The sequence below is a fragment of the Macaca thibetana genome, chromosome 3 (assembly GCF_024542745.1).
Source record: "Macaca thibetana thibetana isolate TM-01 chromosome 3, ASM2454274v1, whole genome shotgun sequence".
Taxonomy (NCBI): domain Eukaryota; kingdom Metazoa; phylum Chordata; class Mammalia; order Primates; family Cercopithecidae; genus Macaca; species Macaca thibetana.
This window is the reverse complement of record NC_065580.1, coordinates 87200439-87218778: the sequence shown is the minus strand read 5'-3', so window position 1 is coordinate 87218778 and position 18340 is coordinate 87200439. Positions and strand designations below refer to the sequence as shown.

General features: G+C 38.6%; 1 protein-coding gene across 2 annotated transcripts in view; it reads left to right on the top strand.

Moving 5' to 3' along the window:
* The window catches only part of ANKMY2 (ankyrin repeat and MYND domain containing 2), a 47070-nt gene extending 32622 nt beyond the window's left edge, over nt 1-14448 (top strand). The window contains exons 6-10 of one of the 2 annotated variants that reach the window (XM_050785384.1): nt 2931-3145; nt 3927-4062; nt 9398-9526; nt 11725-11854; nt 13282-14448. In XM_050785384.1, the coding sequence (XP_050641341.1) occupies nt 2931-3145; nt 3927-4062; nt 9398-9526; nt 11725-11854; nt 13282-13466 (795 nt within the window). In that variant the 3' untranslated portion in view covers nt 13467-14448. The remainder of the gene's footprint in view (nt 1-2930; nt 3146-3926; nt 4063-9397; nt 9527-11724; nt 11855-13281) is intronic. The other variant, XM_050785385.1, reaches the window with a different exon arrangement.
* Nucleotides 14449-18340: the final 3892 nt, after the last annotated feature.

Here is an 18340-nt window from a genome sequence, read left to right as displayed (position 1 = left end):
GTCTTCAGTTATCTTTGAAGGTGTATATTTTAAGTAAATTAGATTGAGGGCATATTTATGCAGACAATAATTTGTAAAGGTGTATAGTCTGAAATAGACTACATAATATTTTTTAGAGTATAAAGGGGACTATCCTATTATATACCTTCCTCCAGCCCAGACCTTGCTTTTTGTAGGTTTAAATGATCTATTCACTCAAAAGCTTTTCTTTTATCCATCCTTTGGATATAAAAGCCACCCAGTTGCTTTTGTTGTTGTGGCCTGTTTTTATTGCTCTACCCCTTTCTAAGCTAGCATGGCCTTTCCTATGGAGTATTATTTAAAAAGTAATAACCACTGTATAATGTCAAACAGCTTTTAAAACAAGCTCAGAAATTCTCCCCAGTACACACCTCACATTTCATTACAGTGCACCTAACATAGCTATATTTGTGTCTAGGCTAAGTAGCTGCCATAGCAATAAGGATGCATTTGTTTTCAAAAGGGACTTGGAGGATTGTGCTGATGCCCAGAATATGAAGGTTATCTAGGAGAAAAACCAAATCACAGGAAAAAATGTCAGCAGAGCAGGGTCTATGAGTGGACAGGAGGCAGATGTGCACACAGCAATCCTGTCTTTGATTACTGTGATTTTCAAGCCTGGTATTGTAGATTTAGCAGTTTTTAAAAATGGGATTTAAAAACTACAAGGAATTCAAAATGCCACTACATGAACATATTCTCAGGTAGCAATCCTTTGAATGGTAAAAATTTATCTAGTTTTTAATGCCAATAGAAATATATTTATTAAATGCTCCTCCTCATTAATTAATAAAAAGGATTTCCTTTGTAATATATTACTTCATAATGCTGCAGAGATTAAGGAAGAAAACAAGTACAAATATTATTCTTTTGTGTGTAGCTACGTAATTGTTTCATTAAGCTCATGTTAATGATGTGGTTATTTGTCATTTTTCTTGGTGTATATTTGTGCTGTGTATTAAAAAATAGATAAGGTCTAATGTCTCCAAACAAAAAATTATTAATCTGGGTTCTGTTTGAAATTTTTTGAAAGAATTTCACTTGTAAGTTTAAGATTCTATAGTTGATTATAAATGCCACATATAAAAATACTGATCAAACAATTTTAAATGATTACAATTAGCAGAAGTATAAACAGATGATTACTGAGTCTTTTCTTCTCTACCATAAATTGCCAAAGTATGTTTTGGTAGAGATAGTTATCAAGAAATTTACCAATAAGGATTCTGATTATACTTGCTTCATTAAGTCTAATAACTTATTATTAAGTGCTGGATTTTTGTAAAACACTAGATTGTATATAAATCTAATAATGTCAAAAAGTGAAAATCATTTAATTTTACAGGGACATTTCATCTGTGTTAAATTTCTAATTAGAGGGCTAGCTATGGGCTTTACTAATAGATGATCTTTTTTCATGCCTAAAGAAAAGAAACTAATTCAGGAAACTCTACCTGTTGTTCCCTGACATGTACAGTCCCTGGGATATTGATTTAGCTGTAACAGGTAGGTTAGCAAGTACTGACTGGCTCTCTGCTCTGTGCATACAGTTGTGACCCTGTTACATTTATTGTGGTCTTTGTGCTCCTCAGTTCAGCTAGATCCGAGTTCTTGTCTTACAACCAGGAAGAATTAGACGTGGACACTGGAGAGTGAGTGGAGTAGAATTTATTAAGTGAAAGGAAAGCTCTCAGCAAAGAGGGGATGCAGGGAGGTGGTTCCCCTACCCGAAGGTGGGAAAGTCCCCCGTGTGCCTGGGTCCAGGTCCTTTTATGGACTCAGAATGGGGAGTGCATGCTGATTGGTTTGTGAGTATGTGAAAAAGGTTAAAGCGAAGACACCACTCAGTGGTGGGCAAGACAGTGTAGAAAACCAGTTAGGAAAGGGTAGGTGTATGTAAAATAGGTGAAGGGTAAGGATCAGTCAGAAGAAATTGAGCCAAACAGGAAGACAAGTTCTCAATCCAGTTCGAGGATTTAATTTGTAGCTTGCCTTTCAGGCTTTAAACTGTCTTTGGCTTGGAAATGGCGCTTCATCAAGGACCCACCCCATCTGCCTAGGCATTTGGCTGCCTCCTGCCACACTCACATTCATGTTTACATTACTATTATACCACCATGGATGTTTACAGCAGTCCTATGCAGACCCACTTCAAATAATCTACCCTACAACAATGCTAATACAAAAATACTCCTTATTACACTAAATTTGACTTATTACACTAAATTACACTTAATCTGTGCGTACATAGGAAATGTGGTACTCATAATGTGTAAGATTTGATCATTCCAATATTTCCCCCTTAAAGTTATTTATGGCTTCCTCTTTGACCTATTCTCATGACTGTAGATGATCGGAAGCATCTTCAGGAAAATTTCCGCAGAGAAATGTAGTTAATTGGAAAGTAAAGCATATTTCATTTTTAGACTTCATTCTGAAAAAATCTCATTTTCTTATGCTTAATAAGAATTAATGAGAATTGTAGCTCTCCTAGCCATGAAATTCTAGAGCTGAGTAATGTTAACTAAAAGTGGTTATTGCTCAATGATTTGATTCTTTATGTAAAATGTTCAAATTTGCCATGTTTATCTTTAGTCAAAGCGCACTTAACAGAGACTGTAAAATCATGTACTCTTGAGTGGCATACTGGCACTCTGGCATAGGTAGATGGCAGATCACATTATAACTTTGATATACAGAGTTTAAGAGATTCCACTATTTTACGGTCATTCTATATTGTTCTATATGTTTGTTCTGGGTAATCTGCATTCTAACAAATAGCATAATAGCTTCATGATCCTAAGGAAGGCTTTCTTTGGCAATCTTTTGAAATCAACTAAATGGACTACCTAATTTGTACATGGAAAAGTCTCTCCTTTAATACCTGAGTACACTGGGATTTCCTCTAGATCGTGATGCTTGTAAATGAGAATCCTCTGCTGACAGAAGAAGCAGCCCTGAATAAATGCTACAGAGTGATGGATTTGATTTGTGAGAAATGTATGAAGCAAAGAGACATGAATGAAGTATTGGCTATGAAAATGCATTACATAAGCTGTATCTTTCAGAAATGCATTAACTTCTTGAAAGATGGAGAGAATAAACTGGACACCTTGATCAAAAGGTACTCTTTTTACTACGTCGTTTATAAAATACACTCAACTGGATTTTTTTTTATATGAAGCCTGATTATTATGGGTTTCAAAATGAAACATTTTGGCAGCAATTGCTGTTGTTGGAATCACATTTAGTCTTTGACAAACAGACAATAATGTTATACTTACATTGAGTGATTATTCAGTTCTGTATTCTTTACTGTGATGTTTTTGTTGTTACCAGCGATATACAGATGAGGAATCTGAGGTTTGGAGAGGTTAAATAGCATGTGTAAGATCACACAGTGAGAAAGTGGCCCAAGTCTAAATTTGAGCATATTTCATGCCCTAGGTTGCAGCTCTGGATTTATAATGGCATCCAGGGTGTCTCTGTTACTGTACCTTGGAGAGCTGTGTTTTATGCTGGTTCTCTGACCACCAGAGATCAAATTCTCTTGCATACTTACCTAAAAAAGGGAACTAAGTCTGAAGGGTGTGGCCCTATGAGAGTTTTTATTCTTAGTACAAATAACTGACATGGTAATAAGTAACTAGCTAATCTGATAACAGTGTTTAACGTGTTTTATGGTGATAGTCACCTTTCCATATTCATTTAATGGGCCTGAAAACCTTATAAGGCCTAGCGTGACATATGGGTTGAAGAGCAATTTGAATTGAGCCCGTCATCATGATTTGAAGAGACAAAGGAAATCCTAAGTAACAGAAGATACTACTAAAAACTGTTGGGTTCAGCTAGGAGAGAGTGCTTAGTGATTCAACTCCAATTACTCTTTAAAAAATATCTTTCAGCTTGTTAAAAGGCCGAGCTTCTGATGGCTTTCCAGTGTATCAAGAAAAGATCATCAGAGAAAGTATCAGAAAATTTCCTTACTGCGAAGCTACACTCCTCCAGCAGCTGGTTCGAAGCATTGCTCCTGTTGAAATTGTAAGGCTCCTCTTACCTAAGTTGACTCTATCAGTAAGACCTAATTACCACATATTGTATTGTTAAAGGCAAGTTCTCTTTAGTATTTATTTTTATTATTTCAGAATATTTTTAGGAACAAAGGTGGAGATAGGTTTGCCTGCCAAACCTGTCCCTGTTGATTTATTTCCCATCTCACGATCTTCTTCTTACCTTATTATAGTTCATAGTTTAATAATCAGGATGTCCCTATGTTGAAATGTAGATAGTTAGGGTAGGAACTTACATTTTATATACATCCACTGTGTAATATAGGTACACACTTACACTTGTAGCTATATGAATTACCAGCACAAAGTCATACACTAGATGCAAGTATGAATTGATTGCCTAGGGTGATAGTATCCAGGCAGTGGGGATGTAGTGGGATAAGCCATGGGAAGGCTCCTTGTGGTTCCTGATAACAATCTCAAAGTATGCTCCAGCTTCCCATAATCCTCCTTAATGCCTCTGATTAGAAAATGTCCATACTAAAACCTGTTTATACTTACCCACTATATAAGTGCGTTTTGTTAACTTTATCTGTTATTTTAATTACTTGCTATTCATTTGTCATGTATTTTAATTTATTTGGCCTTTTCTATTTTGAGGCAGAGTCTCTTTCTGTCGCCTAGGCTGGAGTGCAGTGGCACAATCTCAGCTCACTGCAACCTCCGCCTCCCAGGTTCAAGCGATTCTCCTGCCTCAGCCTCCTGAGTAGCTGGGACTATAGGTGCGCGCCACCACACCCAGCTAATTCTTGTATTTTTAGTAGAGATGAGGTTTCACTACGTTGACCAGGTTGGTCTCAAACTCCTGACTCAGGTGATCTACCCACCTCGGTTTCCCAAAGTGCTGGGATTACAGGCATGAGCCACTGAGCCCAGCCACCTTTTCTATTTTGAATACATTTTTGTTTACCCTATCTATACCCATTCATGCTTTTATACGTTTCAACCAAAAACTTGATCAGCTTTTGTCTATCAGGCAAGAAATTGATCCTAAGACCAGTCCCACCCATGGCTTCCTCCCTCCCTCTGGCAAATCTGGTTCCCTTCTCTATGCTTTCTCTCTGGGTTGTTATGTCATCCTCAGTGTGGAACATCAGGGCTCAAAGTGGGCTCCAGATGCTCCTTCGTACATTAATAATTTACCTAGTCTGAACCATAAAATAAACAAGAAAGACCTGAGCAGGCAAGACCATCTCATAAAGTTCATGTATTGATTTATTCATGTGTGCTCCCCCTACTTTCAAGGGTTTCTTTACTCATACTTTTTAACATAGTTGGCTATTTAGTGGTTATGCTTTTGGAAGAATAAAGTTAGCAAATTATGATTTGTCAATTACAAATGTGTCTTAGCAGCACATATCAAAGCCCAACCAACCATGAATTAAATAGATAAGGGTTTATGTATTCACATATACATAGATGCCCAAAGGTAGCAGACTAGGTCTGGTATAGTGACTTAAAAATAGTTTGGGGACCCAAACACTTTCTCATCTTTCCCTTCCAATATTCCTTAGCTATGTAGGTTCTTATACGCATACTTACGATCTCATGGTTACGAGGCATTTGATGTTCCTCCTCCAGCTCATATTCCTATCCCAGGCAGGCAGGAAGAGCAAAGGGGTCCATATCTGGAAAACATAAGCTCTCCCAGAAGCCCTCTGCCTGTGTCACATGACTTTCCTTAGCTACACAGGAGTCTGGGGGAATAAGTATTTTTGGCTTTTCTAAACACTGCTGCTTTGAACAAAATTACACTTCTGTTAGTGAGGAAGCTGGGAGAATTGATATCACAGAAGCAACTAGCAGTACCTGTTATGTGGGATTTCCAGCACTCACAAATGGTTGCTGACCTTTTACCTTCATGAGAAAAAACAGAAAAACTAAAACAGCAAGCCAGAGTTCTTAAAAAAAAAAAAAAGCAGGTCAATATCATGGTCAACAAGTTATCTTAGCTCCATGTAATAGAATAATGTAATTAGAATTTATAGAGTATAATTATTATTTTTATTTATTTATTTATTCAGGGGGAGTCTTGCTTGTTAACCAGGCTAGAGTGCAGTGGCGTGATCTCGGCTCATTACAACCTCAACCTTCCAGGTTCAAGCGATTCTCATGTCTCAGCCTCCTGAGTAGCTGGGACTACAGGCACACGCCACCATGCCCGACTAATTTTTTTGCATTTTTAGTAAAGACGGGGTTTCACCATGTTGGCCAGGCTGGTCTTGAACTCCTGACTTCAGGTGATCTGCCCGCCTTGGCCTCCCAAAGTGCTGGGATTACAGGCGTGAACCACTATACCTGTCCTAGAGTATAATGATTATTGTTTACCCCAGTGATCTGAGTCATCAAGAAAAGGTTTATAATAAAGTTAGGATAGTATTTCATGCATTTTGGAAAGACTTTTCTTTAACAATTTTTGTTCTTGGAAGTTTTATGTTCTCCTCTCTGGAAAACTTGATCCCAAATGCTTGTGATTGTGCATATCACAGCTATTGTTTACTGCCTAATGCGTTTTCATATTCTGCAAGTTCTAAGCCTCTGAAGTGATGCCCACCTTTTCCCGGCATACCATGGTTCCCAGGGCTGGCTGCTGTGAGCTTCACTGTGTTGTTTTCTGACAGTGCTAATGCCTGGGCCCTCTGCTCAGCTTTTGGTTCCCTCTGCCTACTGTGGAACTCTGGCTTCTGCCTGTCTCAAGGCTCAGCAGGAAGTGTGAGGCATGGCTAAGTTTAGAAAGATTGCTCCAGCATCATAGCAGATCATACCGTTAAAGATAATTTTGCTTTATCTATTGACACTATGTATTTTAACTTCTGGAAGTTAAAATGTCTGTGATTTTATAGCATACATTGAATAAAACATCCTGTTTGTTTTTAGGCTGAGTATCTTTCTATGGGAGGAGCTCTGACACCCAAGCAGATTCTTCTCTAACAAAATAGATGACAAGATTTTATATAACAAGGGATTTATTGTCACAACACCAGTACCAAGAAACATGGTTACTCATCTGTACCACTGTTACTTTTCTTTGTCAGCCATAGTTCACATAACAGGTGTGCTCCTAGCAAAATATTCTTCAGTTTTCTCTTGAGTTACATCTGTGAGAATGTCAGTGTGTGGTATGACTCCCACAACTGTCCCATTTCGTGGGAGATTTTGAACACGTCTCAAGCAGTTTTGTGAAGAAATTTGAACATGAAAATATAATTGTCGTAATGTCTGTCGAATATATCATATTCTGTTGATTTGTGGGGCAGACTGCTCCACGATTCAGTACTCTACTTTTGAGGCAAAAGAATGATACAGATTTGTAAACATTCAGTGTAATATTAAGAACCAGTAATTCTCAAACTTTTAGTATGTCTTAGAATTACCTGGGAATATTGGTAATAATGCAGGTACCTAGACCACATCCTTAGAAATTCTAAGTTACAAGGTATGGGGCAGTGGGAGGGATCTGCATTTTTACCAGGTTCTCTGATGCAGTCCAGCATTTCAGGACAACTAAAATAGACATTCATTCCTGATGGAATTATTAACTGAAGTGTCTAATATCTGAAACTTGATTTCACCTAATTTTTCCTCATTATACTATCTTTATTCCAAAAGAGAATTCATAGCACTTTCATGTGAAAGCAAACCCAGTCATTATTATTTGTATTCAAGAAGAACATGGCAGTTCCAAAATGAGTGCTACTTTTAAAATGCTTCTTGAATCTTTGAATATTTTCTTTGACTATCTTGAGTATACAGAACAGTGAAGGACATTGTTCCTGGGTGATATTTTTAAATCTCTGTTATGTACAATTGGTAAGATAATATAAAACAAATATTCTTAGGAAGAAAAAGCAAATACTCAAAATGAAAATTATAAAGTATCAAAATTCTGGTTTGGAATAAATGAAGAAATTTGAAAAACTCAGAACAAAGAACTGTTAGGAACAGGTAAGAAAAATAGATACTGTGTAAATATTTTTTGCTAAATAAGTTTTAGTAGCATCGTCTCAGACATAAATACTTACCCCTTTTTTTTTTTTTTTTTTTTTTAAATAAAATGTCTTGCACTGTCACCAAGTCTGTAGTGCAGTGGCATGATCTCGGCTCACTGCAACCTCTACCTCCCGGGCTCAGGTGATCCTTCTGCCTCAGACTCCCAAGTAGCTGGGACTACAGGCGTGCCACCATGCCTGGCTAATTTTTGTATTTTCAGTAGAGTCAGGGCTTCACCAAGTTGGTCAGGCTGCTCTCAAACTCCTAACCTCAAATGATCTGCTTGCCTTGGCCTCCCAAAGTACTGGGATTACCGGCGTGAGCCACTGCTCCCAGCCCCTTATAATTTTCTTTGTAAAAAAAATATATAGACCAGGCGCAGTGGCTCACGCCTGTAATCCCAGCACTTTGGGAGGCCAAGGTGGGTGAATCATGAGGTCAGGTGTTCGAGACCATCCTGGCCAACATGGTGAAATCCCGTCTCTACTGAAAATACAAAAAAGTATCTGGGCGTAGTGGCGGGCACCTGCAGTCCCAGCTGCTCAGAAGGCTGAGGCAGGAGAATCACTTGAACCTGGGAGGTGGAGGTTGCAGTGAGCCGAAATCGAGCCACTGCACCTCCAGCCCGGGTGACAGAGTGAGACTCCATCTCAAAAAAAAAAAAAAAAATTTATAAATGTTTTTTTAACAACCTTTTTAAATTTTCCATTGCCCGCTAGTAATAAGTTTCACACATTTGGTTTTTCTTAATAGTTTGATTCAATTGCATGTGTGTTTCTTAACAAATTTGGAACATACCAATTATAATGGTGATAATTTATTTGAACTGCAAGCCAACATAAAGCAAATGAGTTTAAACATATTGCCTTTAAAATACTTATATTATACTAAACTTTTTGGAATTAAGATAAACATTTTTGATGTGCCCTATAATTGTTTCAAGGAATATGAACATTTGCTGGTTGTCAGTTCTCAGAAAAAAAATTCCACTCTGGAGTCATTGTCCTAAATCTGAATCGCTATGGGCTTACTGAATTATCCTCACTGGAAAAATACTTTTATTCTAGATTAAGGGTGTATTTTTCTCTTTAATTATCTGGACCTGTGACTGACTTTTCATATGTTTTGTACAGAAAATGGTATATTCTAAAAGATTTTTGTCATTTTGTCTTAAAGCCTGTGTAATCTATAGCCTTAATGATTTCTTCCTTTTTGTGTCAATATTGTAGGACAGCAGTATCCATGGGCTGATACCTCTGTAGTGTTTCCATGGTGATTTCAGAGTTTGTTTTTTCTCCTCTTCATGCCCACTCTAGGGTTCTGATCCCACTGCATTCTCCGTCCTTACCCAAGCCATCACTGGCCAGGTGGGTTTTGTGGATGTGGAGTTTTGCACTACCTGTGGAGAAAAGGGAGCAAGTAAAAGATGTTCAGTTTGCAAAATGGTAAGAATGGAGTTCTTTTTAGTTCATTGACCTCTGGTGTAGATGCAGCCAAGCTGATGATTGAGTTTTAATATTCCATAAGAATAGACATTAGTTTTCTAATAAATTGTAGCAATGAAAATATTTTATTTAATACTTAAAAAGTAGTTTTGGAAGAGAATTAATAGGATCAGTATAGTTATTTACTGTGTCTTCTGCTACACTGCCAGTCTTTTTTGCCCCTTTGTTGGTCACCTCATGGAAAGAAAGGATATGAATGAATGAATATGAGAAAATAAGAGAAAGATTATCTGTGGTGCAAGGAGACCAAGGCTGGTGCAGATATGAAACCTAGAATAGGACAGTTCATAAATATACATTCTTTACTCTTCTGATATTGACTTTAATGACAGTGTCTTCATCAACTTATCCTTGTAAAACTACAATTTCTGACTGTTGCCAGTCTTTAATCCCTATGGACTGTACTGCCCCCTTCTGCCAGAATTAACTTTGTAAAAGGCATATCTGATTGTGTTCTCATATCCAGATACTGAGCACATGCATGTGTCTGTACATTCACTTAATCCCATAGGTAGCATCAACTGCCTGTTGACTTTAAAGTTGAAATTCTTCAGCATGTTGTATGAAACCCATTATAATCTACTGTAACCTACTTCTTCAGCTTCATCTTGTTTAATGACTTACTTCTCTGAACCTGAGTTTCCTGAATTAAATGAAATTCCAGAATTAAATCAAACTATTCATATTGGTTAACTATTACTGCTTATAAAAACACACTGAAACTCAGTGCTTAAAACAATAATCATTTAGTCTTTCTCTCACAGTTATGGTTGGCTGTTCTCAGCTGGGGCAGTTGTGCTCCATGTGACTCTCATGCTGCTTGTACTAGCAGGCTAGGCTGAGCATGTTGTCTTGGCAATAGCAAAGGTACACATGGGCAGGTAGAAACACAGAAAGCCTCTCAAGGACTAGCCTTGAAATTGCCATGTTGTGTCATGCTATTGGCCATAACAAATCACATGGGCCAGTATGAAGTCAAGTCTCCTCCCTTTCAGTGCAGAGAACTTTGAAATCATATGAGAAAGTGTATGAATGCAAGGATGAATGAAGCATTGGGGTCAATAATACAATATATGTATAAGGGCCTAGCACAGTGCTTGGCATATAATAAGTGTTTAATAACGTTCATTCCCATCTCCTTTCCACCCCCACTTGCAAAAATATAAGGCCATTTACAAAAACTTCTTGCTGTCCCTGTTCCTGCATTTTTGTACTAGATATTTTCTCCAGTCAGAATTCTTCTTTCCCATTTTTCTGTCTACCTTGACTCACCACAGCTAGAGTGAGTTGCTGCTTCCTCTATGCCTCCATCACTTACATCCTGTACTATGTTTTAAAATTATGTATTTAGGTGCCTGCCTCTCTCCCTTCTTCCGTATCTTTCTTTTTCTTGACCCTAGCTACCTTTGGGACAACAACTCTATCTTCCTTGTCATTGTACTGTACCAATTCTGGCACATGGCGGGTTCATAATAAGCTATTTGCTAAAGTCTTTGGTAGACTGTTTGTTACATATTCATTATTGTTTTAAAGTAAAGCTACACACTATAAATCTAAATGAATACACAGATACTGTGTTAGGCTGTTCTTACATTGCTATAAAGAAATACTTGAGACTGGGTTTTTTTATATTTCTAAAGAAATTACATTTATAAAGAAAAGAGGTTTAATGGGCTCACGGTTCTGAAGGTGTACAGGAAGCATGGCACGGGCATCTGCTCAGCCTCTGGTGAGGTCTCAGGAAGCCTTCAATTCTGGTGGAAGGTGGAGGGGGAGCAGGCATGTCACATGGCAGGAGCTAGAGCAAGAGGAGGTGGGGGAGTTGCCACATGCTTTTGAACAACCAGATGTTGTGAGAACTCACTCACTATTGTGAGGACAGCACCAAGGGAAGGGTGCTAAACCGTTTATGAGAAAACCGCCCCCATGATCCTATCACCTCCCACTAGGCCCCACCTCCAACATTTGGGATCACAATTCACTATGAGATTTAGAGGGGACAACATCCAAACTATATCAACCACATATTATGGTTTTAAAATAAAGTATGGAAAATGACATTTTTATAACTTAGTCATAGTTGGGAAATCTTACAACCCGAGCTCTGGAAATGAAAATAAACCAACAATTGCTTTCAGGTGATATACTGTGATCAAGCCTGCCAGAAGACACACTGGTTTACTCATAAGAAAATCTGTAAGAATCTGAAGGACATTTACGAAAAGCAACAATTGGAGGCTGCCAAGGAAAAGAGACAAGAGGAAAACCGTACGTATATAAAAACCGAGTTCACCCTGCTTCTTAGTGGAGAGAGAGATAATAGGTGATCTTAACACACTGGAACTGAGTCTTCTCTGGAAGCCATAGGAGCTCAGGAGTGACCAATGAAAGAATCACATTTAAATTTAAATGTGTCCCTTTTTTAAGTTCTTGGGATATAGTCAGCCTAGACATCACTGGAAAACAGAGACGTTAAATTCTGAGGGATGTAGTTTATTTCATATTCCACATTCTAGCTTAGGTGACTGCCCTGGAACAATGGGATTCTTAGTGGGTATCAACTTATATGCTGCTCATGAAGGATTTTAAAGTCTTCGAATAACAGAATTAATTAAATTTCCACTAATGGCTACCAGAAGATTTTAAGGGTGGAAACCTTTAAATTCCTTAATTAAATTTCAGAACTATAGGTGAAATTACAGAGTACATTTATAAATCATTAAATTGCAGCTCTAATATACCGATCAAATTTCTACAAGTGTCAGAGCAGTGAATTTTGTATTATTTTTTTTCTCCATCCCTCTTGAGGTTTTGTGACCCATTTTCATCAGAAATAGTGAGTTGCTTCAGCAGTGATGATCAGACTGGAGAGGAGAACCGCCCCCACCCTCATGCCTCATTCCAGAGAATATGTCGTATGTTCTGGGGGAGTGCATGTAGTTTGAAAAAGATGCCTCGGTTACTCTGATACCAGGCATTTCTGCCTCCACCTCTCAAGGAACCATATCCCCTTTACTACTGGGTTGAGAAATACTCTCAGTGGAATTAAATGATTTGTACACAATTAAACCATTTATCCTTAATAGTCAGGCTTTCTAACTGCCATGCCTTCTCTTGTTTTCTTGACCAGACTTTTTTTTTCTATGTGCTAAGGACAGAAAGTAACAAATGTTCATTACTAACACACCACTGAGGGAGAAGATTGTCAGTAGAATGGGCACTCCCATTTGTTAAGCATCATTCATGCGCCAAACACTGCTCTAAATATTACAGACACCTTTATTCTTCACCAATGGAGGCTAGCCTTTATTACCTACATATTATAGACAAGGGAAACAACTGCATGCAGGCAGTTACCTCTCCAAGGACATCAAACGAATTCACAGAAAAGCTGTATTCAAATACAGGCTTTGTCAAGTCCCAAGCAACAATCCTGATTTAGAGATGGCTTTGGAACCAGAGGCCTGAGTTCAAGTGCTGGTTCTGCTGTTTCACTAGCTAGGAAACTTGTAGCAAGTTACCAAACCTCGCTCTTCTCAGTTTTCTCATTTGTAAAATAATGTTAGCGATGACAGTAGAGATAATAATATACCTCATGTAGTTGATATGAAGATTAAATAATACATGTAAAGCATTGAGAAGAGTGTCTGACACATGGTAGGAACAAAATAACAACTTCTTCTTTTTTTAATCAGACGGCAAACTTGATGTCAATTCTAACTGTGTTAATGAAGAGCAACCAGAGGCTGAAGTGGGTATCTCCCAAAAAGATTCCAATCCTGAAGATTCCAGGGAAGGAAAGAAAGAATCTCTTGAAAGTGAAGCTGAGTTGGAAGGCTTACAGGATGCTCCTGCAGGGCCACAGGTGTCGGAGGAGTAAAAGCCAGAGCAAGTGCCAGTGGGGATGGTCCTCACCCTGCAAGAAGCTGGAAAACTCATGGGAATGCATTGTCCTCGCCTCGTTATACCTGCATGGCACCATGGCAGGATTCCACATTTCATAGAATAGAGGTTTTCAAGGAAACCCCTGTTGACCATGCCCTAATTTCCTATTGATTTCTGTTCTATAATTGAACAGATAATCCTATGGAAAATGTTTTGTTTCAAAATACAGGAAAAACATTCCTATTCCCTTTCTGAGGCTGGCTTTCCAGCAGTTGTTTCAAAGGAAAATAGATCCCCTTAAAGAAAAAGTATAGGCTTTAGGGAACAAAGGGACAAGCAGAACAGATGTGGAAGAGAGATTTTCAGGAGAGAAAAAATTGATAGCTACAGAGATGGGTAGTTAGAAAAATCGTAACTTATATGTGAATAAAATACATATAAACAGCATTTACTGTAGTGGCGTTCTACTTATTAAGATGCAATGAAATGAAGAAAAGCTTCATGTCCAAGGACCTTTGCCACAGTTCAGCTAGTTGTAGTTTTATACAGAAATGATCCTGAACACTCTGAACTTGACATAGTCCTGCGGTGATATTCTATCTGCAGTATTTGTACCTCCAGAGTGGCAGATCCCTCAGCAGGAACAAAGGCGTATTGACGGTTCTCTCAGCATGTGCAAAAAAGGTACTTCCTGAAACTTTTGATTCAATAATGGCTAAACATACTATGTACACAATTATTGTAAGGCTAATTCACGTGCCATACTCCACCTGAAAGCCTGAGTTACCTTGCTATAAGCTTTTCATGGAGCACTTCCTTTCCAGAAACTGATTTGTAACTCTATTAGAGAATGTCCTGGTGTCAGTTTTTAGCATATGTAGTATTTAAACAGAGCTAGAATGTGATGTCTGAAGATAGTGCTGCATTTCTAAGTTTCTTGTGTGGATTTTAAAATAAATTGTGCCTACAAATATAAACAACTCATCTTGTTTTATAATTTATTGTTGGGGAGTGGCAAATATTGCAGAAATATTAGAGAACTTAAAAAATAATAGGGAACTTGACAAATATTGGAGAACAGCAAAGTAACAATTATTTTAATATGTACAATGGCAGAACAAAATGACTAGAATTCTCACCTCACTTTGCTGATCAAATTCTATCTTGTGGATTTTGTTTGTTTGTTTGTTTTTGTTTTGAGACAGAGTTTGGCTCTTGTCGCCCACACAGGAGTGAAATGGCACTATCTCAGCTCACTGAGACCTCCGCCTCTCAGGTTCAAGTGACTCTTCTGCCTCAGCCTCCTGAGTAGCTGGGATTACAGGTGCCTACCACCACACCCAGCTAACTTTTGTACTTTTTTTTTTTTTTTGAGACGGAGTCTCACTCTGTTGCCTAGGCTGGAGTGCAGTGGCGCAATCTCGGCTCACTGCAAGCTCCACCTCCCAGGTTCACACCAGCTAATTTTTTGTATTTTTAGTAGAGACGGGGTTTCACCATGTAAGCCAGGATGGTCTCGATCTCCTGACCTCGTGATCCGCCCGCCTCGGCCTCCCAAAGTGCTGGGATTACAGGCATGAGCCACCACGCCCGGCCATTTTTGTATTTTTAGTGGAAACGGGGTTTCACCATGTTGGCCAGGCTAGTCTCAAACTCCTGACCTCAGGTGATCCACCTGCCTTGGCTTCCCAAAATGCTGGGAATACAGGCGTGAGCCACTGCACCCAGCCTATCTTGTGGATTTTTATCTTCCTTACACTCTATTTTTTTCCTAGCCCTAACATATACCCTATACCACACAGACCCTGTACCATGCTGGTTCTAGGATGACTTTGAGTAAATTCAATGTTGAGGGTTAACTGGTTAGGAATTCAGCAGGTGAATTTAGACTGAATTTGTTAATCATGACAAGCCTCCCTTGGAAAAAAATAAAATCATTCATCCAAGTACTTCATCTATACACACACTGATGAACATTTATCTTTAGGTAGTAAAGGAGCCCTCCCAGTCATTCCTCTCCCACTGACATGCTTTTTACCTGAGTTTCCGGGATTTTCGTGATTTTTTGTAATGTTTGTGTTACCATCAATTCTCCTTTTCTTCACCCCACGCTGTCACACACTGTGGAGGACTCTGGCAAGAGGGCGTGGCCCCTGTCTTTGCATACCATGAGGGTTGTGGAAAAGCAGAAGAAATTGTCACCCAGTAAACTGAGTTATTTCCCTGCTCTGCATTAGCTGCAAAAAAAGAACATACAATTGGGGGAAAAAAGGCAGGCAGGTTTTATTCCTGGCCAGGAATGGAAAAGGAGAGAGCTCTTGCTCTAAAGACACCTACCTCCCAAGCTGTGGGAAGCTGGGGAACTTCAAGGAGTTAGATGTTGGGTGGAAGATAGGTAAGCATATTAGAGAGGAACTCCAGATGCACAAGCATAGATCATAAATGTGTCTCCATACACCCCACGTTCAGCAAAGGCAGCGATTCTTCTCTGGGTGAGAAGCTTAGCATTATAACGATATGCTAATGATCTAAAGGTAGCAAGGAGTCTCTGCTTCTGGTTTGCTGAGTTTCACTCAGGCCTTATCTTCCTGTAGTCACTGGGGAAGGATCCTGAAACTCCTGGACCACATGGAGTCCTTTTAAGCAGACTTACTTAAAGAGACTAGGGGAAAAAAAAAAAAAGCTGTTTAAGAAAATAATGAGCTTCTTCAGCTTTATCTCTTGGACTGCCCTGGTAACCAAATTAGGCAAATAAAGAGCCGAGGCAACAGAGAGGTACTTTTCTCCTTTATTGCCATGAATTACTAAATGAATCAGAACTAACAGATAGAGCTGGCATAAATAGGAACTTTAACGTTGGACAAAGAGAAATTCAAGCATAAGCCATTTCGATATCAAAAATTTCCTTAGATGTATGTTAGGAAAGGGGTGGTCAGAAAATGGGGTTGGTTCTGATTATCATAAATTATCTAAAACAGCATTTTCCATTATACCAACAGAACACACGGTCATCTTGATTATTTTTTTCCCATGTTGAATTGTTTTCAATATGCTATCAAAAAACTCTTCTCAAACAAAAATAGGACCTAAAGGATTTTGAATACTCTTACTATTCCAATACTTCTTGTACCGAGAGCTGATGTAATACAGTATTGAATTGACCAGTTGGTTTAAGAAATCGGATTCTGCTTTTTAATTCAGTGGATAATAATAGCTAACAGTGAAAGTTACTCTATCCCTGAAATAATTTTGTTTAATGTTCACAATGACCCTGTGAATTAGACTTTATCCAGTAGCACAGATGAGGAACTTTAAAGAGGTTGCCTAATTTATCCGAAATTGTAGAGCTGGTACTTGGCGAGGTCTGCAGTTTTAACTAGTACATTATACATTCTTAACATGTTAACCTCACTGTAGTATCCCTGCAGCCAGAAGATCATACAGGGTTGAAGACAAGCTGTTATTTTACAGGGTGTAATGGATATTCACAAGGTCCTGAAAAAAAAATCACTGTTTTTGGTCATCTTTCATATATATGAGTTTACTTGAGTTTTAATGTTATTGCGTATAAAACATCATAGAAATTCTCTGTCTCTTTCTCTCTCTTTTTTTTTTTTTTTTAGACAAAGTCTCACTCTGTCCCCCAGGCTGGAGTGCAGTGGTGCAATCTCAACTCACTGCAACCTCTGTCTCCTGGGTTCAAGAGATGCTCCTGCTTCAGCCTCCTGAGTAGCTGGGACTATAGATGCCTGCCATCATGATGGGATAATTTATGTATTTTTTTAGTAGAGAAGGGGATTCCCCATGTTGGCCAGGCTGGTCTCAAACTCCTGACCTCAGGCGATCCGCCCACCTCGGCCGCCCAAAGTGCTGGGATTACAGGCATGAGCCACCGCACCCAGCCAGAAATTCTTATAGTGGATATTCTTACAGTGTTTTCATCTTCTCAGGATCCTGTCTCCCCCACTTCTGAAGAAAATTAGTGCCCTTCTTGAGTGGAAACTGACTGTTCCGATTAGGTGGTTTTATGGTTGTTGCCAGTAGTGATTGGCCTCCTTGGTCACAATGAGGACAATCAGAGCAATTCCTAGAGATTTTTTTCATTCCTGAAGTTGAAGAAGGGAGGCTTTTATTATTTTTTTATTTGTTCTCTCCTTTAGAGAGTTGTAAAGTACAAGGATTTGGCTCCAGAACTGAGGCCATGACCCCTGACATGTGAAGGCACCTCAAAATGCAGTTATTAAATGGACACCAGTGAGACAGGGATAGAGACTGGAAACGCTATTTGAGTTGTCGAATCTAGTGGGCTCTGACAGAGTCCACACTTGGGTTTACAAGGTCCGCTTACATAAGCAAATACATTCCCATTTGGATTTCTGTCACTTAGAACCAAAGAATCCTTATTAATAACATCTTGTGGCAACTAGAAAACAAAAGCAAATTTCAAAAGTTAAATACATGCAAATATAGGTAAAAGAAAATTGAAGGCATAGAACTTGAATTTTATGATTATATTCTCTTAGAAAATTAACAATGGCAGTTCAAATTTCAAATTAGATTTAAGAACTAACCTCTGATTATTTATCTTGTCCATATTCCTACCCAGGGGGTCTAGGGGGTCATGCCCTACAAACCATGGATTCTCATCAGATGGGTGTTATTTGACCCTGTATATTGTGACTTGCTTTTCAATCTGACTGTGGCATAACATTATGAGACAAGGAAAAAATATTTCACTGCAAAATATATTTCCTTGCCATGCCTTGAAATTGCCCTGCAAAGTGTTTTGTGGAAAGGATCCACATTCTATAAAGAATCCCCTTCCCCCTTTGCTTTCCTTCTTTTTTTTTTTTTTTTTTTTTTTTTTTT